This window comes from Neovison vison, chromosome 6 (assembly GCF_020171115.1).
Source record: "Neovison vison isolate M4711 chromosome 6, ASM_NN_V1, whole genome shotgun sequence".
NCBI classification, from domain to species: Eukaryota; Metazoa; Chordata; class Mammalia; order Carnivora; family Mustelidae; genus Neogale; species Neogale vison.
In genome coordinates this window covers 167,149,392-167,173,380 of record NC_058096.1, presented here as the reverse complement: position 1 = coordinate 167,173,380, position 23,989 = coordinate 167,149,392, and the positions used below count along the sequence as shown (strand labels likewise).

At 54.9% G+C, this 23,989-nt stretch overlaps 1 protein-coding gene across 3 annotated transcripts in view; it reads left to right on the top strand.

The window, feature by feature from the left end:
* Positions 1–23,332, top strand: part of IQSEC1 (IQ motif and Sec7 domain ArfGEF 1) — a 167,510-nt gene extending 144,178 nt beyond the window's left edge. For 2 of the 3 annotated variants that reach the window (XM_044252905.1, XM_044252903.1), the window contains exons 7-14: positions 4,499–4,638; positions 5,116–5,145; positions 6,725–6,850; positions 8,057–8,156; positions 10,779–10,940; positions 11,723–11,899; positions 17,513–17,562; positions 18,864–23,332. In XM_044252905.1, coding sequence (XP_044108840.1) covers positions 4,499–4,638; positions 5,116–5,145; positions 6,725–6,850; positions 8,057–8,156; positions 10,779–10,940; positions 11,723–11,899; positions 17,513–17,562; positions 18,864–19,424 — 1,346 coding nt within the window. In that variant the 3' untranslated portion in view covers positions 19,425–23,332. The remainder of the gene's footprint in view (positions 1–4,498; positions 4,639–5,115; positions 5,146–6,724; positions 6,851–8,056; positions 8,157–10,778; positions 10,941–11,722; positions 11,900–17,512; positions 17,563–18,863) is intronic. The other variant, XM_044252906.1, reaches the window with a different exon arrangement.
* Positions 23,333–23,989: the final 657 nt, after the last annotated feature.

The window sequence follows — 23,989 nt, the reverse complement described above, 5'->3', positions numbered from 1 at the left end:
GATAGAGGTGCTGGGACGGAGGGGGCCAGCCTAAGAAACCTCGACCCAGCACGGGAGGGCCCACTACAGTCCCCAGAGGCCAGATCAGGGAATGTGAAGGAGCACAGTCGGGAGCCCTGGTGCTGGGTACCCCGGGCAGGCGAGGACCAGGCAGAGGGGTTGGCACACACTGTCCCCATCACTGCTGTGCCCCTCTCTCCTACGCTTGATGTTCCTCATGAAACGGACTTGCCTCAGTGTGTGTGTGTGTTTTAGAGGAAATTTCCAACATCACTATAAACAGGAAGCCCATATCCTTCACTGCACTTAGGTAGTCACTATAAAAATGAACTCAGTGGACAAGAGCACCAGAGCTGCTTCTGGCCAGTCCCCAAGGCTAAGGTGCTAAAGTGGGCAGAGGGAAGGGAGGCCTTCCTGGTATCATTGTGAAGGAAAGGCATTGAAAAGGGGACCGCTGTCTCCCAGGGGGCACAGTGTTAGCTGATAGCATGTCCTCATGTGCCTGGAGTCCCTGGAAGGAAGAGGAGGTTCTGTGTCCCTCTTCTGGGGAAACAGCAGCTGCAGCAGGCCGAGGTCCCCTCAGAAAGCGTGTAAGGTACATGGACACGTGTACATGTGTATAGACAGACATACGCACGAGCACATAACATTTTTTTAGAGAGGAAGAGGGAGGTAGGAGCAGAGGAAGAGAGAGAGAATCTTAGCCAGGCTCCACGCCCAGCGTGGAACCTGACAGGGGCTCAGTCTCACGACCCTGAGATCATGACCTGACCCAAAATCAAGAGTCAGTCATTAACTGTCATGTTTTTTTGTTTGTTTTAAGATTTTTATTTATTTATTTGACAGAGAGAGAGATCAGAAGTAGACAGAGAGGCAGGCAGAGAGAGAGAGAGGGAAGCAGGCTTCCTGCTGAGCAGAGAGCCCGATGCGGGACTGGATCCCAGGACCCTGAGATCATGACCCGAGCCGAAGGCAGCGGCTCAACCCACTGAGCCACCCAGGCGCCCCAGGTGTCATGTTTTTAAGAAAGGAAAAAGCTGGTTTAAATCAAGTCCAACTTTGTGAGCTTGTTGAGCCATTTAAATGTACTTCTCTTGTCCTTTTTTTTTTTTTCCTGCAAAGCCCACCTGCTCTGTCTCCCCATCTCTTGGGACAGGAGTCCCTCCCCTCAAATCCCTCCTGGGATTTGAACTGTCCTCGCGCGCCCCCTGGTGGTGGGCACCCCTGCAACACTCCAGCTAAGGGGACGCCCACCCAGAGCTGACAGGTCTGCCCTTTTTTCCCAGCTGGGGCGTCAGGGAAGCCCAGGGGCGGGGCTCTGTGCAGACCACCCAAGCTATGGCCATTCCCTTCACTGAGCACTCTGGGTGTGTGGCCCTCTGCTAGGCCTAGGGGGAGCCTGGGCCCCAAGGAGTTCAGGTCTTAGCTAGAGTTTCTAGGAAGCTAAGGAGTCTGGGAACTTACTTAATGTCAAGTCAGCCCCAGAGCGCATAAGCTCGACCAGCAGATGCTTTGATGAGGCAGCGATGTGCGCTCCTACATCGACCCTAGACCTCACTCCTCGCAGGGCTGAGCCTGAGTCTGGTCTTCGCAGAGTCCCACGTGGCCCCAGGACGCAGGATACAGGCTGTACGCTATATGCTGTTGGCAAGCCCAGGGGGCTTAAGGGTCTTGTGACTAGACTATGACTTTTTTTTCTGCCTGGAAACCTCACCCACATAATTGGGACCCCCTCCCTGTATGGGGAACAGCAAGGGGAGCCAGAAATGAGTAGCCCAGAGGAAAGAAGGCCAGGGGAGAGATGGGGTTCCTGGGTCAGATACTGCCAGACAGCCGCCCTCATATCAGTGGCTTTGCGGTGTATATCCGCCCTTGCACCTGACCATCCCCAGCAGTCTCAGGGGTTTTGGGGGGGCCTTATCCCCCCCCTGCTCAGCAGAGCAAGCTGCTGGTTCTGTCTTTTAAGCGCAGGCTGTTCCCACCAAATCCCATCTTTTCCAGCCAGGAACTCGGGAGTGTTCTGTTGCATCTTCCTTATGTTCCAGAAGGGTAACCGAGGCAGAGAGAGAGGGGATCCGCCCAAGATCACACAGCAGGTGCATGTCAGAGGGGGCAGGACTCTGGTCTCTCCAAGCCTACCTGGTTGGTACTCTGCACTGGGCAGACATCCAGCTTGTTCTTTGTAGAGGAAGCCTTCCCCCGCGCCAACATACACTGGACACGTTTGCTCTCTGGAATTGCTCATCCCAGGTCACCCAGTAGGTCCAGCAGCAGGAGCACTTCTGGGAATTGGAAGATGGGTGGGGGAGGAAGAGCTCACCGGCATGGAAGCCAGATGAGCAATGCTTTTATTTTATTGGTATTTGTTTTTAAATTCTGTAGCTTGATTTTTTGAATGGGTATTATCCTCACATAGATAGAAAAAAAAAAGCAAACAGAAAGTAATGCAGTCTAGCATTCACGTTCCTTGGTATTTACCCAAAGGAGTTGAGAACGTATGTCCACACAAAATCCTGCACATGGATATTTACAGCAGCTTTATTCACAGCTGCCAAGACTTGGAGACAACCAAGATGTCCTCTGGTAGGTGAATGGATAGATAACCTGTGGTCCATCCAGACAACGGAATATCATTCAGTGCCAAAAAGAAATGAGCTGGGGCGCCTGGGTGGTTCCGTGGGTTAAGCCTCTGCCTTCAGCTCAGGTCATGGTGTCAGGGTCCTGGGATTGAGCCCCGCATCGGGCTCTCTGCTCAGCAGGGATCCTGCTTCCCTTCCTCTCTCTGCCTGCCTCTCTGCCTACTTGTGACCTCTCTCTCTCTCTGTCAGATAAATAAATCTTTAAAAATAAAAAAAAATTTTTTTTTAAAAAGAAATGAGCTATGCAGCCATGAGAACACCTGGAGGAACCTTAACGGCCTATTACTGAGGGACAGAAACCAGTCTGAAAAGGCCCCATACCATAGGATTTCGGCTATGTGACATTCCAGAAAAGGCAAAACTATGGAGATGTAAAAGATCCATGGCTGGGAGGGCAGGAGTTATAGGGAAATCCCTGTGCTTTCCCCTCAATTTTGCTGTGAACTTAACTGCTCTAAAAATCAGTTCTAGAGACACCGGGGTGGCTTAGTCGGTTAAGTGTCTCCTTCAGCTTAGGTCACGATCCCAGGCTCCTGGGATATCTGGCTCCCTGCTCAGCAGGAAGCCTGCTTCTCCCTCTGCCCCCCGCCCCACTTGCTTGTACAAGTACTCTGTCTCTCTGACTAATAAATAAAATATTTTAAAAACACATGCAAAACAAAAAACAGTTCTAAAAAAACAGTCTGTTTAAAAAAAAAAAGTAGGAAAGGTCTGTGGCGGAGCCCCTCCCATCCCTCCCTGTGCACCCAGGTGGTTCAGTCCCTGGTGTACTGCCCGCAGTTTCCCTGCTCACACACGTACCAACGTGCACGACTGGTTTTACCCTCGTCCCTTTGGCACCTTGCTTTTCTCATTTAACAAATCTCAGAGGATATTTCCATGTCGGCTCCTTACGGCCTTGCTCATTTTCCTGGCAGATGTGTGATATTCCATTGCCCTCCTGTGCGGTGATGGGTTAACCAGTCTCCTGTGAACGGGTAAATGGGTGAATTCCAGTCTTCCACTATTTGGAAACCATGCTCCAGTGAGTCACCTTGTCTGCGGAGCCTGTCCCACGGGATAAATTCCCCCAAATGCAATCAGTGGCCCGGAGGGTTTTGAGTTTATAACTGATAGCCAGCGGCAAGTGGTCCAGGGCAGGGGCCCCGTCCCACCGGCAGTGTGTGAGGCCCCTTCCCAACAGCTTCACCAACAGTATCTGATACCAAACCCCTGGATTTTCGCCAGCCTGCAGTCTGAGGACTGGTGTGGTTTGGGGTTTCTCTCCCGAGTGGGGCTGTTCTCCTCACAGCAGTTTTTCAAGGTTTAGCAGAAAGGGTATGTGCCTGTTGTCAGAAAAACTCAGGTTCAAGGCCAGGCCTCCAGCTTCTGTGCCATGTGACGTGGGATGACAGCTAGCAGCAGGTGCACGGAATTCACACTTTCTGAGAAATACCTGGGTTGCTCTGGCCTCCTCACAAGATCTCCGGGAAGCCACCAGTGCTCTCGGTGACCCACTTGAAACAGGACCCCCAGCTCAGGGACTCGGTCATGTGGCTTGTCAGGAACTTGGGAACCAAGCAGGAATTTGAGCCCAGGCCTGTTACCAAGCTGATATTCATAAAGCCTTGGAGCCTGGCTGTGCTGGCTTGGTCCTGGTGGAAGGATTCTGAGGCACTTTGTAATGGACTGAAGATGTTCAGAGACTGTGGGTCCAGAGAGCCTTTAGTTCTGCTGAGGACTGGGGAAAGGGATCACTCTTCTGATTGGGTTTAAAAACTGGTAAATGAGGGGTGAGCCTGGGGGCCCGAAGCGGAGGGGTGCCCCCGCCACCCAGGCCCCGGCGCTCACTGACACCTGGCGGCTGCTCTCCCATCCAGGTGTGGACGACGGTGAGGACATTCCCCGGGAGATGCTGATCGGGATCTACGAGCGCATTCGCAAGCGGGAGCTGAAGACCAATGAGGACCATGTGTCCCAGGTGCAGAAGGTGGAGAAGCTCATCGTGGGGAAGAAGCCGGTATGTGGTGACCCAGTCTCCCTGGCTCCCCCACTCCCACCGCCCCCCCCTTCATGTGACCCCAGGCCCACCTCACTGGCTGCGGCTTTGGACAGCGGCCCTGATGCCATTTGGAACCCAGCGCCTTAGGGGGAATTACTGCAGGTGTAGGGTGGCTCCTGCTAATTGGGAGTAACAGCCATTGGTTCTGGGTTCTGTTTAAAAAAGAGCCTGTGGCTCTTAAGAAACCAACAGCCAGAGTTGTGCGGTGGTCCCTTTGTGGCCCAGGAATGCCTTCATTGCTGCCTTAGGGTTCTGTCAGCGAGAAGGTCTCCCCAGCTACTGTGTGGGACATGTCTGGACAGAGGACAGAGGATGTGGGAGCCACAGGAGGGGTGCTGACCTACTTGGATGTCGTCCTGTTAGCTCTCTCCGGGCCCAGGTGCATTTCTTCAATCACTGTTGTCTTTTTTTCTTTGTTTCATGTTTCCTGCTTAGATTGGATCCCTGCATCACGGGCTTGGCTGTGTGAGTATCCTTTTGCTTTTACATTCTGGCTGATAGCCCGCCGTGGGGTTGGGCCCCGTGTCCTTTGTTCAGATCACTGCGATCTCCTGGCTCCCAGATCCACAATTCTAACTGCTTGAATTAATTTCTGGAGCGATGAGGAATTTGATTTGCATAATGATCCCAGCCTCGAATCTTTGCAGGCCCAGAGACTGTGGGCCCAGGGGGAGGGTTGGGCCAGCAGGCCAGAGCACATCGTCTCCTTCCCTCTCCCGAGGGCAGAGCTCTAAAGCCAAGGCTTATCCCCAGACCCAGAGGCACTGTGCCTGAAACAGACGACCCTTCCCACCCCACCCATGCTCTGACCCCTGATACTCCACTGCCATGGCCTGGAGCAAGTGTGCCTGCTCACCCCAGGAGCACCTGGAGACACACCCGCCTGGCAGGCACATGGCACATGCCTTACGTGTCTGTCTCTCCCTCTTAGCAGGCGGCCCTGGGCTGCAGGAGTCAGTATCACAAAACTGTGCGCTCCCCGCTCTTGCCAGCTTCTCCCAGAGAGGGTCCACTGGATACTGACCAGCCCTCGCCCACCTCTCCAGCCCCACCTCCCACCATCCTCTCCCCTTCATTCTTTTGCTCTGAGCAGGGCCACTCCCTGAGCACACCAGCCTGGGCCATGTGTTCCCTCCCCGTTCGAGGACTGGGAAAAGGGATCCCTATCCTGACTGGGTTTAGAAACTGGTAAACGAGGGGTGAGATGAGCTCGGGCATCCCTGCCCCAGGGCACCTGTTGGCAGAGTGGACCCTCCTTGCCTGCCATGACGATACCCAGCACATCCCAGCCCTTTTCTAACTTACTGTCTCTTGCGTGAGCTGGGGGACCCTCAGAGCCGTGACTGGGCCTCCCAGACGGCTTGTCACCACAGCCCTTAGACACCATACATGTTGCCCCTGGCCTTGAGAGTACCCTGGGCTTCAGCAGGGTGGGGATGCACATGAACCCATGCTAGGCATGTTCAGAGCAGAGGCCCAGGCCAGGCCCAACAGAGCTCTGGCAGCTGGCTCGGGATTTGGGACAGGGCTTTTCAGGCACCAGAACCATCAGGATTCTCTAGGAGGGGCCCAGAAGCCGCTCCTGGCTCTATGCCTTCCTAGCTGTGTGGCTAAAGCAAGCGGCCCAACCTCTCTGTGCCTGTTTTCCCCTCTAGAGTAGACACTCTCTGGAGAGAACTTTACAGAGACCTCCGGGCTTATGTCTGTGACAGGCACCCTTTGGGGACTCGGATGGTGAATTTCTCACTGGGGGGTGGTGGGTCCTGTGACATGAACGTGTTGCTCTAAGAAGTCTGGGACATGCCTGAAGGAAAGGAAAGGAGGTATCACTAGAAGCAGGGGCACTTTCCACAGCCCTTCAGGAGAGCTCCTGAGGAAGAGCGGGGGAGAATTGCTAGGAGGCCAAACATGTCTGCTCTGTTATGCGCGGTTGGTGGGAGAGGGCATTTTCAGATGCCAGGCGCACAGGCTGGGTTTCGAATGTGCTGCCCGGGTTCCTGCCGAGGGGCAGGGGGCTGACGGCAGGGCTTCCCTCCCCGCACAGGTGCTCTCTCTGCCCCATCGGAGGCTGGTCTGCTACTGCCGGCTCTTTGAGGTTCCAGACCCAAATAAGCCTCAGAAACTCGGACTGCACCAGCGAGAAATCTTCCTGTTTAACGACCTCCTGGTGGTATGTGGTTCCCCACAGCGGGCCACGGCTGGGAGCGTGACTCAGGGCACCCTTGACCTGCAGCTGTGGTCTCGTCTCTAAAAGAGGCACATGTGGGGGTGGGGGGTGGGTCATAGGGATGGAGTTAGCCCCATGGTCTTTGGGTTCACAGAGGCAGAGTCTAACTCATGGCACTGCCAATGAACACAGGGCTTCGTTGGCTTCTGAAAAAGCCCAGAGGAGCCTCTGGGCCTTCAGCCCCAGCTATTCCCAGAGGCTCACACTGTGTCAGCAGGACTCCTCGTCGGGCTCTCTCCGCTGTGCAGGCTTCCTCCTCAGGCCCTCTGTCCAAGAAGGGAGTGTCAGCCTTGGCAGCTACAGGCTTCATCCTGCCCCACCCCTCGGGCCTCCCTGGCATCCCTGGCCAGCAGTGGGATTCTCTTCGTAAGAGTCCAAGCCAAGGTCTCATTGCTTCCCAGGCCCGTGCCCGAGCCACTCCCGGGCTCCAGGCAGGGGCAGTGCTGCCTCACTGGCTAAGCCTGGGTCACTGCCCAGATGCAGGACCACTGGACTAAAAGTAGCAGAGAGGGGATTCCCCAAAGGGAAACTGAGGCACTCCTGCCTGGAAAAAATGTGGCATGGGTGCTAGCCACTGGGGATAAAGATGCCCCTGCAGGTAGCAGGGCGAACCTATCCTTTGGGTCTCTGTCTCTCCCGTGCCACAGGTTTCTCGCTAGAGGCCCTTGCCCATATCCCTACCTGCCTGAGACCCAGCTGGTCCTCTCTGATTACTGAGGTTAGAATCCAGACCTGTGGGTTTCAGATCCTTTGTTAAGAGTCCCTGACCTCAAGCAAGTTCCTTCAGACTTCTGAGCCTCCGTTTTCTCCCCCAAAATTAATCTTGCAGACAGAGCGCTCAGGAGGGGTCCTGGGCCTAAGCATCTGGCCTGGCATCTTTAGGGTCCTGGGGGATGCCGTGCCTGTCACCTCTGTGCTAGCCTGACGGGCGTCATTCCCAGCGAGCATGACACCTGGGACTTGTAGTAACAGCAGCCAGCACTTGTGTCAGGAAATGCATGAGTACGCAGCCCTTTCCTGCCCCAGAGGCTGCCCTGACCTCTGAATCACTGAAAGCGTTCTGACATTAGGCCCACTTCGAATCCCGAGCTCCCAGAGCTGTGCCTGGGCGGGTGATGGGACTTAGCCTCTGTCTCCGGCTATCCGCAGGTTACCAAGATCTTCCAGAAAAAGAAGAATTCCGTGACCTACAGCTTCCGACAGTCCTTCTCCTTGTACGGCATGCAGGTCTTGCTCTTCGAGAACCAGTGTAAGTGTGTGTTGTGGGGGGGGGCCTGCCATGGCCAGGCCACGAGCATGTGGCCTGGAGTGCTTGTCCACACGTGGCCACAGTGCTGTGGGGCGGGAGATGGCATCACAGCTCTTACTCTGTCATCAGGAAGCACAGTGATCCCCAGTGATCTCCCCTTCTGCCTGGTTCCCCGAGGACAGAACCCCAGGGTAGCTCTCCTGCGCATGCTCTTAGGCCTGTGTCACCTGGGGAGAGCAGCATATAGGCCAGGAGTCTGATAAGCAACAGTAACGGGGAAGAATTTAGTGACATCATACACGGTGGTTATCACATTTACTTTTCCTATTCTTTCTGCTTACGGCTGGTGAGATTTCTTAATTTAGAGCAGAGTGCATTTACATCAATAAAATGTTGCAGGGGAAAATCAAGTTAAACGGCATAGGTGATATGCCAATGTAAGTGAACAAATAGATTGAGGTCATGCCTGAGGGGAGGTAGAGGAGAAGATCTCAGCCCCGGACGGAGAGCCTGGGAGCCAGCCCTGCTCTTGCTCTTAGCGGCTCTGTGGCCCGGCTCGCGTAACCTCTCTGGGCTCCACTCCCTTTGTCAATAAAATGGGCAGATAGCTCATAGATTTAGCTGAGTGCATGCACATGAAGTACTTAGAACAGCCCCTGAAACAGGATTTATGCTTAGCTGCTGTTGAAAATTCTCCTCTGGGTATGAGTGGTCTGTGGGGCCTAGGGAATTTGGCGGGGAACTGACACTCCTGACTTCTTTTGATCTCGTCCTTCTCCATTACTCAAGCCCTTCCCTCTTCCTCTCCCTCTTCATCCCGTCCTTGTTGGAGGTCCCTGAACTTCAGGCTGAGCCAGGCCTCCTGAGATGGGGGGTAGGGGCTGGGTCCTGCTGCCTGCACCTGTGGAGTGTCGTGGTGTCTCCAGCATCAGGGAAGCCCTCATCCTCTCGGACAGGTCACCAAGCTACCATCTATCTGATCAGCTGTCCATCTGCAGGTTGAGAAAGTTCCAGGGACTTGTGGCTGGGCCATCCCAAACCCTGGGGCCTGAGGGCTTACATTTGGGGTTCTTTACCCCTTCTCTGTCCTAAATGGAACTGGCACCCACTGTGCCCCCGAAGAGCCCGGGATGCTGACCCTACCATCTCCCCACCTCCTGCTCTGCCACATCCCAAGCCAGGAAGCCTGCCTTGCCCCGGTTTCCACCAGGCAGCCCAGGGAGGATCCCACATCCTCCTGAGGAGCAGGCCCCCGCTTGGAAGGAGTGGCAGTGGCCTTGATGCTCACAGCAGTGGCCCCACCAGACTGCATCCTCAGGCAGAAGCTGCCCCATGATCATTTTTAGATTCCCAGGGCTCAGCCCTCATCCCTGGACAGAAGGCACTGGCAGGAGCCCCAGAGCTGACACTGACATTTCTATGGGACATGACTTCATACATACCGTGGATCTCAGAGTGGTAGCCATGGGTCAGTCCCAGGTCAGTTATGTTCTATTCCATTTATACATTTATTTTTTAATTTGTTGAGCTGAAATTGAAATCTTCATATGGAACTTGTGGTTACTGTTGACTTCTCTTAAGAACTGGGATTTTGAATTTGGGGGCACCTGGGTGGCTCAATGGGTTAAGCCTCTGCCTTCAGCTCAGGTCATGATCTCAGGGTCCTGGGATCGAGTCCCGCATTGGGCTCTCTGCTTGGCAGGGAGCCTGCTTCCTCCTCTCTCTCTCTGCCTGCCTCTCTGGCTACTTGTGATCTCTCTCTATCAAATAAATAAATAAAATCTTAAAAAAAAAAAAAAAGAACTGGGATTTGGCATTGCTAGGCCCGCATTCCCGTGTGGTGGTCTTGGGCTGCATGCCCCTCTCCCCACTCGCTCTGTCGCGCTGAGGTCTCATGTGGTCTGCTTCCTACATTTAGGGAACATGTTTGGACCTCTAGGCATTTGAGTTCCCAGCGCTGACCGAGGTCTGAGCAAGAGTGGGATTGGTATTTGAGCCAAGAGCCTACAGACACCCACTGAAAAGAGAAGTGCTGCCAGGGGCCAAAGCCACAGGGACCCTGTGAGCTCAGAAGTGGCATCAGGAAGGTCTGAGCAGAAAGATGCTGCCCTTGTCGTAATGCCTTGAGCATAGAACGCCCATGATACATGCAAGGGAACGAGGGTCTGGAGGCCATTTGGCAGAGAACAGAGCTCAGTGTACCCTGAAAATAGTCTGAGGTGACCAGATAAGACTCCCCACCCAGCACAGGACACTACCTCTCACTCCCCCTGGACTCCAGCCCTGGCCACTCTCTCAAGCTGCAGGCAGTGACCAGGGACCTTGAATTGAAGGGTCCAGGCTCCATGACCTTCAGGCTGAGGAAGAATGGGGGCTCTGGCTTCTGCCTAGATCAGCCAGATCTGACTCTGGCTTATAGATGGAACAACAGGGACCTAGGCTGGAAGATGGGGATTTCCTGGCAGTCCCTGTGGTCTGCTCTGCGGATGCCTTTCCTTCCTGGCTGGACATGTCCGCTGAAAGCCTGGCTCTCGGACTTCTTAGTATTTTCTTGACCGGGAGGGAGATTGCAAAGATCACACAGGGACCCATGGGTTCTTCTCCTCTCCTCCTCCTTTGCAGACTACCCCAATGGCATCCGGCTCACATCTGCTGTCCCCGGGGCAGACATCAAAGTGTTAATAAACTTCAATGCGCCCAATCCTCAAGACCGGAAGAAGTTCACTGATGACCTGCGGGAGTCCATTGCCGAAGTGCAGGAGATGGAGAAGCACAGGATAGAGTGTAAGTTGTGGGCCCCCTGGAGAGGGACAGCCAGCAGCCCCGGCTTATCTGGGAGGTCTCGCGGTGGACTCTGGGAGGTCTCGCCTGTCCTTCCCACAGCCCTACGACAGGACTGCCCACCTGCCCGAAGCCAGAGCAGGCTGCATGGCGGGCAGGGCAGCAGAGGCCTCCCTGTGAGAGCCGGGGCTTCTGTGGCCAGGCCCATCCTGCTGGTGGGACTGCATGGCATTTCCCTCGAGGGCCCTGGTTCCCCGGTCATCCCAGAAGACCAGCTTGCCCAGCGTGCCAGAGCTGAGCTCTCTGCACCTTGGTGTGGTGATTATTTGTCTTCCACGTCAGGGCCCAACTGACCAATGGGGTCAGAGCCAAGCCCATCCCCTGGGTTCCAGCAAAGCTGATTATAATCCTTTCCTTTCCTGGCTCCAGGCCTCAATCCCTAGAGACACATGGCTATCTCCACCTTTGGCCACCCCCTCCCGAGCCAGGCTGGTTTACCCCTTGGTTATCCTCAGACCAGGCCCGTCTCCTCGTCTGCCCTCAGGCCTGCAAAGTGACTGTCTTTCCTGCAGACCCCAAGGCCCGTGCCCCTCCAGCCTCCTTTCTAGGGTTTCCTTCCAGCTCCCTTTTGTGAAAGGCGGCATTCGTACCTTCTCTTTCCCAAGACAGCCCTGGGCCCTGACTTCTCCCCAGGGTGTGTTGCCATGCCTGCCCAGAGGGTCCTGGTCCCATGCCTGCCCCTGAGGCTGTCCCCTCTCACCAGTCCCTCGCCTCCTCTGTTTCAGCGGAGCTTGAGAAGCAGAAGGGTGTCGTGCGGCCCAGTATGTCCCAGTGCTCCAGCCTCAAGAAGGAGTCTGGCAACGGGACACTGAGCCGGGCCTGCCTGGACGACAGCTACGCGAGCGGGGAGGGCCTCAAACGCAGTGCCCTCAGCAGCTCCCTGAGGGACCTCTCCGAAGCGGGTAAGAGCCGGGCCTGGCCCCCCTTCCTAGCCCAGCGCACGCAGGACTCAGACCGGGACGCTGGGGCAAGTGTCGTATGCCAGCAAGGGCCTGCGGTAGCGGCCAGTGGCGGCGGCAGGGTTCCAACCGAGCGCTTCCCTGTGAACGTCCCCAAACCGTAGCAACACCTGACCACACAGAGCCGGATTCCCCAGAAACAGGACCCACTGGTTAAGGCAGAACAGCCAGGAGGTTACCCTCATTCTCCCTTTCTCCTTCTAGGGGTTTCATTTATCCTTTTATTTATTTTCCGGAAACTGCTCTCACACAGAGCGAGCCAGGCCCCGCTGATGGATGTGTCCCTTGTTCTCTGTGCTGCTGCGTCCCTGTGTTTTATGCTGATGAATGAAATGGAGTGAAGCCCTCTAAACTGTGTCTGGAGCCCCCCTCCCGCTGTCCCTGGTCTTGCTTCCCTCACACAGGTCTCCCTTTCTGGGGAACCCAGGCCCCCCCACACCCAGCCCCGAGGTGGTGGCCACGGCTACCCCTGGGACATCAGGGGAGAGCCCTGGCAGACTGTGGTTTTGTTGTTGTTTCTTTGTTTCTGTGTGTGTTTATTTGCTGCCAGCCTCTTAACACCCAAGCCAGCAGCATCACTAAGCCTCCCAGATTTCCCAGGGTGGAGGGTGTGCCTAGAGAGCCTCAGGGAGCTTTGCTGGCAGCCCTCGCCCAGCCAGGTCCTCTGAGCTGAGGCCAGCCGCCCGCGAGTGTTGCTCCAGCCCTGCCTGGCCTGCATCGCTATCAGAGGAGCTGTGGGTGACAGGCCTCCCTCCCCACCCCCGTGTTCCCCAGTCTCCCCTGTCCCAACTAGCCAGGCAGCTTATCCTGGGAGCCTGATTATAGGCCCTGGCTCATTGGAAGAGACCCTGTCAGGCCGAAATCGGCCCCCTCCCATCCCGAGGGCTCACCCAGCCCACCCTGCCTTGGGCACTACCTGGTGGCCAGCTCTGGGCCCCGTGACAAGAGCCTGCCTGGGACCCCATCCCATCCCTGTCCCACCAGCAGTCCTGCCTTCCTGCGGCTTAGCCATTGCCCAGAAATTTGGGTTGTTTTTTTTTCCTTTCTTTCTTTTTTCTTTTTCCTTTTTTTTTTTTTCAAGTTGGACTTTTTTCCTTTGCTTTTTTTTTTTGTCTTGTCATATTTTTTTTTTTCCCATGGTAAAAATCAAAAATCCATTGCCAGCATGAGGGTTAACCCAGAGTTTCTCAACCCCAGCACCCTTGACAGTTGGTGCTGTGGGGGGCCGTCCTGCGCTCTGCGGGATGTTTAGCAGTGGCCTTGGCCTCTACCTACGGGAGTCCAGGCCTACCTCCCCCAGTCATAAGAGTCAGTAATGCCTCTAGAAATTTCCAGGTGTCCTCTGGGGAGAGGGGGGCAAAAATCGCCCCTTGTTGGCAAAACTGCCCCTGGTTGAGAACCGCTGGTTTTCCCTATGGCTTGTTAAACCCAGCTCAACAATACCGGACTGCTCTGGGCCTCTGCAGGCTGGGGACTGGAGCCTCTGTTTGAGTTTGTGCAGTGGGTAAGCCCTGGCCTCTCTTGATACCTAATGCAGTGACTGGAGGGCTGAGGGGCCATGTGCAGCCCCTCAAGTGACTGTGGCTCTGTTGAAACTGAGGCTCTCACCATGGCCAGAATGGCTTTCACGGCCAGCCACATCTCTTCCAGCTCCTGGGGATCAAGGAGAGCTGCGTGCCCAGGCCCCTGGCCATAGGACAGACAGAGCTCTGAGGTTCGGCTACTTTCCGTTTATTGTTCCTGTTGCCACTGTCATTGAGGCATTCTGAACTAAGTAAACCTCTAGGGATAGAGTCTTCCCATGAAATAATGAAAAAAGTCCCCAGGGAAGAAAGCCCTCACTACCCAGGAAGCCGGGAAGGCAAGGCACAAGGTCCCGGAGGGCTGGCGGCTGCCATGGCCCCAGACTAGGAATGCGCCACTTGGGATTTCCTGAGGGAGGCTGGCCAAGGTCGGCAGCCATCCCAGAAGATGCTGGGCTCTCCGGCTGGAGACAAGGAATTCCATGCCCTGGACTGGGACTGGGTCGGGGTGCCGCTCTCCAGAGGCAGCATCACTCCACCCACCGCGGCCCTCAGCAAGATGAGCTCGTGGAGAAGAGGCGAGGCGTCAGGGGCACCGCCTCCCCTCAGGCAAGCTAGCACTCCGCAGTTGGCGTGGCACCACTCCTGAGAGTAGCTGGGATCACACATCATTCCAGGAGACGACACACCTCAGATGGAGACCTTGGAGACCCAAGAGGCAGTTATAGCTTGACCCTCCAGGAGACTTCCAGGAGCCCCTAACATTCTGAGAGGTAGAGGGAGGGGCATGTGCTGGGAGACCCCCACCCGACACCCTCCACAGGGTCTTCCTTTGCCTGGGGCTCCGTGCTCATTTCAGAGTCCTGCCAGCCTGAAATCAAGGACCTACAAGGACCAAGGACACAGGTGTGACTGAGCCTTAGTCCCTGGCCTAGATCAGTCAAGTCATGGTTGACACTCCCTGCCAAGTACCCCACATCCTCCTGCCCCTTCCCGGTCAAGCTACTCAACAGCAGTCTCCAGGAAGAGGCTGTCTCCCTGAGGCCATAGGACCCACTTGCCCCTGTCATTGCTCCTGGGCTTAGCTGGAGACCTGCCATGTCCTGTACCAAGGCAGCCCTCCCAGGGGAGAGCTGGTAGCTTCTGGCGGCCAGTGTCCAAAGCAGCACCAGCTCAGCCTCCAGCATCGTTAAGGGCCGCGGGGTGAGACCCTGGGTCAAGAGCCCTCGCTATACCCTGTGCTGACACTGAGAAGCAGGGGAAGGATGTGGAGAGCCATGCTGGTGGCGCCTTCCGGATATGGTTCCTGATCCTGGCCCTGATTGGCCTGGCAGGGCCTGATCTGGCTCTAGGAGAAACATCAGGTGGGGTGGGGCTCACCATGGCTGCTCTAAGATCCCAAGAGAGAGGGAGGGTACCTGGAGTTTGGAGTGCAGGTGAGGGATAGTATGGATGCAGGGGCGAGAGCCACTGTCCCGGCAAACAGTGCCTCCATGAGTACATGGGGTGTTCCATGTGCGCTCCCCCAGACCCGGGTCTACAGTGAGCAGGTGTCTGTGGGGTATGCCGATAAGTAAGGGGCTCTGGGACTGGACTGCCGAGAGCTCTGTAAGAATACCCCACATCGGGTGCCTGGGTGGCTCAGTGGGTTAAGCCGCTGCCTTCGGCTCAGGTCATGATCTCAGGGTCCTGGGATCGAGTCCCGCATCGGGCTCTCTGCTCAGCAGGGAGCCTGCTTCCTCCTCTCTCTCTCTGCCTGCCTCTCTGCCTACTTGTAATCTCTCTCTGTCAAATAAATAGATAAAATCTTTGAAAAAAAAAAAAAAAGAATACCCCACATCTCGTGCTGATTCAGAAGTTGAAAAGGTGAATTCTAAGAAACTTAACATCACACAAAGACATCCAAGATAAAACCATCCTGAAGCCTGGCCCACCGGGGGCAGGAGAAGGAAGAAGAGGGTTTTGTCCTACTTCAGACCAGATACCATATGGAGCCCTCAAACCTAGCTCCAGGCCCAGCTTGAGTCCCAGTGGGAGAAGCAGGCCAACTGGAAGACATTGCTGGGCACCAGCAAGGGGGTCGGGGGTGTGCTGGCCTTCCTCTGTCCCCGGTTTTCAGTTAGGGGAGCCCTCTAGGCTTAGAGGGGCCAAAGAGCTGACTTTAAAATCCCAAAGACAGCAGAGACCTGACTTGGCATTTCTGCGTGGTGCCACGGTACCCTGAGTGTCTGATGCTCGTGTCCAGCCCACTCGGAAGCAGGGGCAGGCCCATTTCACAGATGCAGAAACCAAGGTAAAAAATCAAAGGAGCGCCAGGTGGAATCACCTCTCCAGCCAAAGGGCTTCCTCCTGCTCCATGTCTCTGGACTGCCATTTTGAGACAAAAAGCAGGAAGGGAAGAAGGTCAGCCTGTCTTCTCACACCAGTCAGAAGATGAGGATACGTGACCTTCATCTTTTTTCCAGCTAGGAACAAGGGCCAGGTCCTGTTTGGTTCTCTCCGGTCCTCAGAAACCGATAGAAAACCCTCTTGCCCTAATCTTCTATGTGGCCCTGTCCTGAGCGAGTTCTGAGGCTCGCAGAGTCAAGCAATCTCCCAGCGGGAACTCAGGTTTGGGGGTTGGCAGGCAAAGCAAAGGGACCAAGTGTGCCCGGAGTCTGCTGTTGTGTGTCCAGGATCAAGGTTGTATCCCAGGCACGGTCCGGTACACTTGGATGCCACAGACACACAGACACATTCTCTCCACCCAGCACATGGTTAGGGTGTGGGCCACAGAGAGGCAGGTAGCAATCTTTCCATCTTCCAGGCTCCTAGGCTCAGCCTGGGTTCAGCTTAGAAGGCAGCATGGCCAAGCTTCCCAGCCCCAGAGGTGGACAGGCAGACCTGAGTGTGAATCCTGCTCTAGGGAATTAGGCCAACCAGAGGATCCATCTCCTCCTTGGCGTGGATGCCTGACCTGCATGGCCCTGGGGCTTGACCAAGAACAAACATGCTTGGCTAATGGCCAGGTCTGCACAGATGGAAGCCTACAGAACGTCAAGTGGGAGGCCCTTCTCTGTTCCTTCCTAAGAGCCCGTTGGAGACCAGACCCCAAAGTTTGGGCACCCAACCATTCCTGCCAACCTCAGCGTCCTGCAGAAATCCATGGAGACGGCCTCTGGAGTGACTGGGGAGGCCAGGGTGAGCCCTGGGCCTCCAGAACCAAGAAGGAGACCCAACCTTCCTTGGACACAGCCAACATGTATCAAGTGCCTGCTATGCGCCCTGTGCCAGGGATATTTAAAGCCGTTGGCAGGGAGCACTCACAGCTGAGGGAATGCTTTGTAGTATTCTGGGGTTTGACGGGGGGGTGGCTCACAGACAGGAAGCACAACCCTGGGCCCTCCCAGCAGCCCTGCCCCTGTCTCCTGCCCCTGGCCAGGGCACTGCACAAACCAAACAACAGACTCCAGAGGTACGGGCACCTTTGAGCTTCCCAGGAGGAAAAGACAGGATGCCAAGCATAGTTTCCTCCTAACCATCAAGCCCACCCTGCCTGTGAGGTGGGGGGATGTATATGTATGTACGAATATGCATATACATGCGTGTATGAAATCCACGCCAAGTCACGGCTATGTAGGACCACGTTTTGTTTGCTTTGAGCCATCAAAGGAGCTGCCCCTGTCCGGTCGTCCCCTCCTGGCAGGCGGCTAGGGTCCCAGCTGCGCACGTGCCTCGGCCCACCTGGAGGCACCCCCTGCCCCCAGCGGACTGCCAGTCTAGCAGAAGGGGCATGAAGTTGGGGCTGGTTGGAAAAACATTTCCTTTTTTCTTTAAACACCCACGCACCCACCCACCCCCTCTTTTGTTTTTAACTCGTTACTGCCCTGCCACCAGCTTCCCGGCAGAGCCCGTCCTCCGACCCTCACCCTAGCCGGCAATGGTGCCGGCGGCGGCGGCGGCGGCGGTGGCGGTGGCAGCAGCTCAGGGCCAGGCAGGCGGCGGCCCGGCCTCGTGTCCGTGTCTAACCTCTGGTATTGCATGTTCTGGGCAGGGAAGCGAGGGCGTCGCAGCAGTGCGGGATCGCTAGAGAGCAATGTGGAAGTAAGTAGGAAGCGCCTCCGTCCAGCTGGCTGTCCTGTGTTGCCTCCCCAATCCTTGGTTTATATCTGTTGTCTTTTTTTTTTTTTCTGTTTTTGTTTTGTTTTGTTTTGCTCTTCCTTTCCCTACTGCACAGAGGCGCAGACACGCCCGCCCCCACCCCTGCCTGCCTCAGCCCCAGTGCATGCCAGCTTCTCCCGCCTAGAATCGCCTGTGCCTCTCACCGCTTGTTTGGGCTGGACCCGTGGGGGGGTGGTTCTGGATTCCGTGTTTTAGTTCCCGCTTAATCCTGTCCCCAGTGGCTCCGAGCATGGTTAACATCCCAGCTTCCCGGCACTCCCCCCTCAGGGTCCCCGCCTGCCGGCACTATTCCTTGGGGGGGAGGCACCACCACCAGGAGCCCACGCACCCTCCAGCCACGCTGCCCTGGGGGGAGGTTTGCCGGTCTCTTGACTTCCATGCTCCGCCATCCCCATCGCTTCCTTCCTGGAGTTTCGATTGCTGTGTGTCTGCAGTCAGGGCACCATGGACTTGGCTTAGCTAGCTCGGGGGAGGAGAGCCGTGAGAGCAAGAAAAATTCCGTGTGGATTTCATGAGATTTCATTCATCTTCCAACCATCTCTATATTACTGTTCACATCTTAACCTCAGCTTGCAGACCTTTTTGTTTCCTTCTTTTTCCTTGTTTGGTTTGCAGTAGGTAGCTGCAGTGAAATGCCTAGGCAGCCCCACCCACCCAGAACAAGGGTCCCCAACCCCCCTCCTGTCCCTACCACCAGCTTCCCAGAAACCTCGGGGCCCACGCAGGCAGAAAAGTTGGCCCTTGCACCTGTGGAGAGGACCCAGGAGAGTGTAGGACGCAGTTTCCAGCAGGAACGGGGCCCTTCATGCACACCAGCCCACCCCACTCCACTCCGCACATGCTGCTCACAGGCACCCCAGGCCAGTCGCTCTGATCCAAAAGTTCAGGCCGCCTTCCATGTCAGGACGGAGCAGAAGTCACACTTGTGCTGCTGCTGCTGCTTTGACCAGACCGGAGGAGGGTCCCTCATGCCCTGGCCCTCCCCATGTCTCTCAGTGGAAGGCCGCTTCTGAGTCCCTGCCGGCCCCCCAATAGCAGCATGAGCCGAGGTGAAGCTCATGCAGCCTCACCCAGCCCTGCCCTCGGCAACCAGTGAGTTGTACTAAGGCCTAAGCAGTCAGTGGGTGGACTTTTTACATTACAAAAAAAGAAAAAAAAAAAATCATTCTGACATAAGTGCTTTAAGATCTTTTAATTTTGATTTCTATGAATTTCCTTTTTAGGGGTCCATCATTAGCAGTCCTCACATGCGCCGGAGACCTACATCAACACGAGAGTGTCCATCTCGCCCACACCAGACTATGCCTAACTCATCCTCCCTCCTGGGCTCCTTATTTGGGAGTAAGAGAGGGAAGCCCCCTCCCCAGGCCCACCCGCCCTCAGCCCCTCCCCAGCCGCCGCCCCACCCACCGGGCCTGCCCCACCCGCCGCACACGGTGGTGGCCAGCCATCACCAGGGGCCCGTCGAGGGCCCGCCGCCAGCCTCGGTGCACGGGCACCACAGCCAGTACTGCCACATGCAGCAGAACCCGCCCCCTTACCACCACCACCACCACTACCACCCCCCCCAGCACATCCAGCATGCACACCAGTACCACCACGGCCCCCACGGGGGGCACCCACCCTATGGGGCCCATGTGCACAGCCACCCACCGCTGCCCTCGGCCCATGCTGGTCACCCGGGCCACCCGGGCCATGCAGTGCACCACCACGGGCAGCCGCCCGCCCCGCCGCCCCCTACTAGCAGCAAGGCCAAACCCAGCGGCATCAGCACAATTGTGTAGACAGCCTGGGATGGGGTCCCAGACTCCGCGGAACAAGTGCACACCACACAGTCACGCCCATGGGCGGTCCTCCTCAGACCAGGGCCCTTCTCTTTCCACCTCCTCTCCCCAACACCCCCCCGCTCCCCGTGGCCTGGATGGAGCCCCCTGAGCCCACGGGGCTTGCGCTGTAGGGAACAGAGCTCCCGATCGCACTTAGCGTGGGCGTCCCAGGTTCCATCCACTTCGACCCCAGGGGTGGGCCTCGGCCACCATCAGCCTTGAAACCGGGGCCACCGGCCACGTAGATGTCGAAATGCCCCCCCACTCCAAAGCAGCACTCAGCTCTGCTCCCTAATTGTACACACATATGAAAACCCAGCCTAGGAAAAGAAGAAACGAGACACAAAAACCAGAGACAGAACAAAACAAAACAAAAAAACCCAAACTTGCTGCATTTATTGCTCTTTTATTGACAATGGGCAAAAAATTAAGTAGACCTGATATGGTTGATGAAAATAACGTAAGTAAACTTTATATAATATAAATATATAAATATATAAATATATATATATATATACTGTATAGGTAGTATTTGTGTGTGAAAGGAAACGTCTCAGTCCACAAAATTAGCAATATAGACTTTATGAGGAGCTCCACTTACCTGATAGGAAGACAGTACCTTACATGAATGTGTGAGAGAGAGTAAACCAAAAACGTAAATGCTAGGAACAAATTCAGATACTTCCATATTTTCATAAAAAGAAGAGAAGTCCCTCCAGGACTGGCTAAAATCTTTACGCAATCATTACTAACTGTGCCAAGTAACATAGCATCTAACTGTTTAAAAAGTCCAATATTGCTTTGTATAAATCCTTATTTTATTAACAGAAAACTATCCTAAGTACTCAGTATTATAACTGCTCTGTTATTTCAGGTAAGCAAATAGATAAAAATACAGTAAATCTACAGTAGCAACTCGGGACAACTAGTTAGGAACTGGTTGTTCGAGGATATTGGTGACACAGATTCTTAGACACTTTAATGGCTGCGATAACTGTGAATTCCCATGATCCATATTTCTTTTGTATGCATATGATTTAATGCACACTCATTCAGAGCCCTCCGAGGGGGGGGCACCCATCCACGGCAGAAGTGTTCATCTCCAACATGAAAACGGCCAGCTCCCATCCTCGTCTCCCCAACACCATAACTTACTCATCCTGTCTCCAAACCGCAACAGGCACCAGCCCCCGAGCAGGTTTCTGCTGGGAACCGCTCAGAGCGAGCCCGAAGGCTGATTCTAGCATGTAGCAACCCAGGGCGGTGTGTGTGTTTCCCATTTTGTTTTCTGAGTGGTAGCCGTGATCATCGTGATTTCATGTGGCCGTGTGCTAGCACAACCCCCCCCCCCGTGTCATCACCGTGGCCCCCCACCCTGACCCCGGCTGACAAGTGCCGGCCCTCGCCAGCGACGCCCTCCCCCCTGCTGCCTTCTCATGGTCCAGTTAGCTGCCAGGGCATCACATGACTCTCAGCTGTGCTCTTGTCGCTTCCATGTTGTGGTGACACCATCCGCTCCTTCGGGGCCGGGCGCCACACGCGTCTGGTTCTGTGACTGAGTCACCCACGGGCCGTACTTTGTAGTTTCAGCCTTTCGAGCCACTGCAGCCGCCAGTGCTGTGCTCCTAAGCCGTGGGACCCGAGGACTGCCCCACGGCCCCTGCCCCGGTGGAGAGCCCTTTCAGAAAGGGCGAAGCTAGTGCGGGACTCTGCGGGCCCCGGGCTCCGGGCTCCGCGCTCCGTGGATGGCGTGGCGTGGCGTGCCGTGGCCAGACGGCAGGACGACCAAGGGGAGCTCACCCGGCGGGCCGACCGGGGCGGGGCGGTGGGGGGTGCAGGGTCCTGCCCATTTCCCTCCCCACCCACCCCTTTGTCATATCATCGGGGTCACCATACCAGCAAATCTGCAAACCGAGCACTTTGTTAATCTCCACAGAGAGCAAATACAGCAATCTAGAGTTTAGCCTTTTTTTTTTTTTTTTTTGGAAGTGTGACTTTAACCTGCCCACCTTCATCTTCCCATCAGTGTCATGTTTCTCTCCCAGGCCTGGAAGGAGAGAAATAAACAGCACGGGTGTGTCTGATTTGGTCCAGGCCAGGCTGGTGGGAGGCTCCCCGCTCCCACTTGCCCCTAAATTCTTAGGTTTTCCTGCAGAGTCAGGCTCCCCGAGGCATTCTCTGTCTTGCAGTTTAAAGGATGTTGTTCTGACCAGGAAAAGTCAAATTGTACTGCATGCCACCCGGCGTCAGTCCCGCGAGGCCACACTCTACGTATTGTGTATTTGCAAACTATATCAGTGTTACTGTTGACAAATAGTTGAAGTAAAGTGGTAACATATGAAATATGTCGGCTTTTCTTCACCGTCTGTACCAATAGTAAAGTCTAACTGTAAACTCGAGGTTGTTCCAGAAAAGATACAGGCTATTTGGCACCAGATTACCCTTTCCGAAGGGATGACCATGAATGAAAAAGAAGAGAGGGCAAAGCCGATGGCGGGGGAGGTGGGGTGAGGGTGGTGCGCTCTGTCCATCGCCATCCTTCGTGCTCCACGGGCCATTCAGAACCCTCACCTCCAAAGCTACCATCCATGTGTCCTGAAGCTTTGTTGGGCATGCCAGGGCCTGATCTAGCCAAAGGGCACTTCTGGAATGAATTCCATTTCTCCCCTTGTTTCCAAGTGGACACAGTGTGTTGGGCTCAAGTCAGTGGGTTTCCTCACTGTTTGTGTTATATTTACAAACTTACCGTGGGAGATGCTTCCAGAAGGTACATTGTTCTATTAAGGAGGCTGGAGCCACGCTGCCAAGTCTCATTTGGGCAGCAAAAGCCTCTGACAAATTGCTGGGCCCCCCCAACCTGCCCCACAATCCCCAGTGTTGCTTTCATGGGACAGTTCCTTCTAGACATGGCCCTCCACAGAGTCGCAGGTGTGGGGGCCTGTCGTCCACCCCACCCCCACCCCTGGGATAGGCTGCAGGATGTGTGTGTCATCCCTCACCACTGTCAGGACACACTTGGGACATTTTTCTCAAGTTGCACAAACCGTTGCAATTGAACAGTCCTTTGGGCAGGAGCAGGAGACCCAAGCAGAAGTGGCTGAAGATCTTTTCTGGGACAACAATCAAGTCATGTCTTTGTATTTTTTTTAAGTTTATGAATGAATTGTACAACAATGTAAAAATAAAGTTCATCCTAATATGTGCACATCTCGCTTAAAAATGTCTTCAGTCATCCAGTGTAGAGCGATTTTTCCATCCCCACGCTGCATGCAGCAGAAGCCTCTTGTTTTTCTCTAAAACGAGCTGAAAAGAGACAGTCAGCAGATACTTAAACATGACCCTAGGTGTTGACTCAGCATTCCATATGAAGCTGTGTCTCTACAGGTAAGCATGCATCTTACAGTTTTCGTTGTAAAATACCATCACCCTTTCTGCCCGCGAAAGGAGTAATTCTGTAAAGTGTCTTCAATCACAACAATAATCAAGGAAACAAATCCGGTGTGAAGTGGGGGTGGCGAAAAGGGACAGGCGGGAGGAGCTGTGTACCCCTTACCCGGCGGGCGCACCCATTAGCCTACCTGCGGCCACATCAAGGTCCCATGCAGGACCCGTCTCCTCCTGGGAACTGTCGTTCACCTTCTAGTTGTTTTAAACGCTTAGCATCAGGTCTCGAACGCGGACCGCTCAGAGACTTCGAGAGACAGACACACCGCTCCCACGAGGCCCAGCGCCTGCTGTGTAACTTTGGGCAGGAAAGGATTGCTTTTGTTTCAATATGCATTCTGTTTGTGAGTAGTAGCAGACTCTATTGATGTAAAACCATAGCTGTGATCATGTGGAGAAATCGAATAAATCCTTTAAAACTCTCGGGTTTTTACTCTTTCTGAAAAGTCTAGCTGTTTCTCTGTCGAGCAGACACCGCTCTCCAGCTGAGCCCTCGGCCCCGTCCTTGTCAAGACTGCTGGCGGCAGTAGCTTTCTGGAAGACCCGGGACTGACTTTAATCAAGGGTGCAAGATAAAGGTATGCGTCGCAGCGGAGGCACAGATGGAACTTTCCAAAGGGATTTATAATTTCCAGCCACTTTCCACACATTTGGTAGTTCCATTGAGTTAGAGAGGAGCTGGCTCCTTTGGAGTGTTGAGGTGGACTGGGAATGCCATGGGGGGAGCCCGCCCCCAGATGCTGGAGGAGAGATGATTTTATGAGGGCAAAGCAGCCCGTTTTTCCATGCAATGATGAATGCGATGTGCAAAAACCAGGGAGGTGTATTCTGGCGTGCCTGTGAGAACACGTCGGGCTCGTATGATTTCTCCTTTCCCAGAACCAAAATTCTGCTCCAGAGAATATTGTCTCAAAGTTAATATTTTTGTACCATAAAGTAAAGTAAAACTGGTAGATCTAATTTGTAGAACCCAAACAAGGTTAATTTTAAGGACGAAAATGAACTGGGGCCCACCCCTCCTTGGGACCATAAGAGGTTCTCAGATTTCTGCGGCTGGGCACTCCAAGGCTCACAGAAAT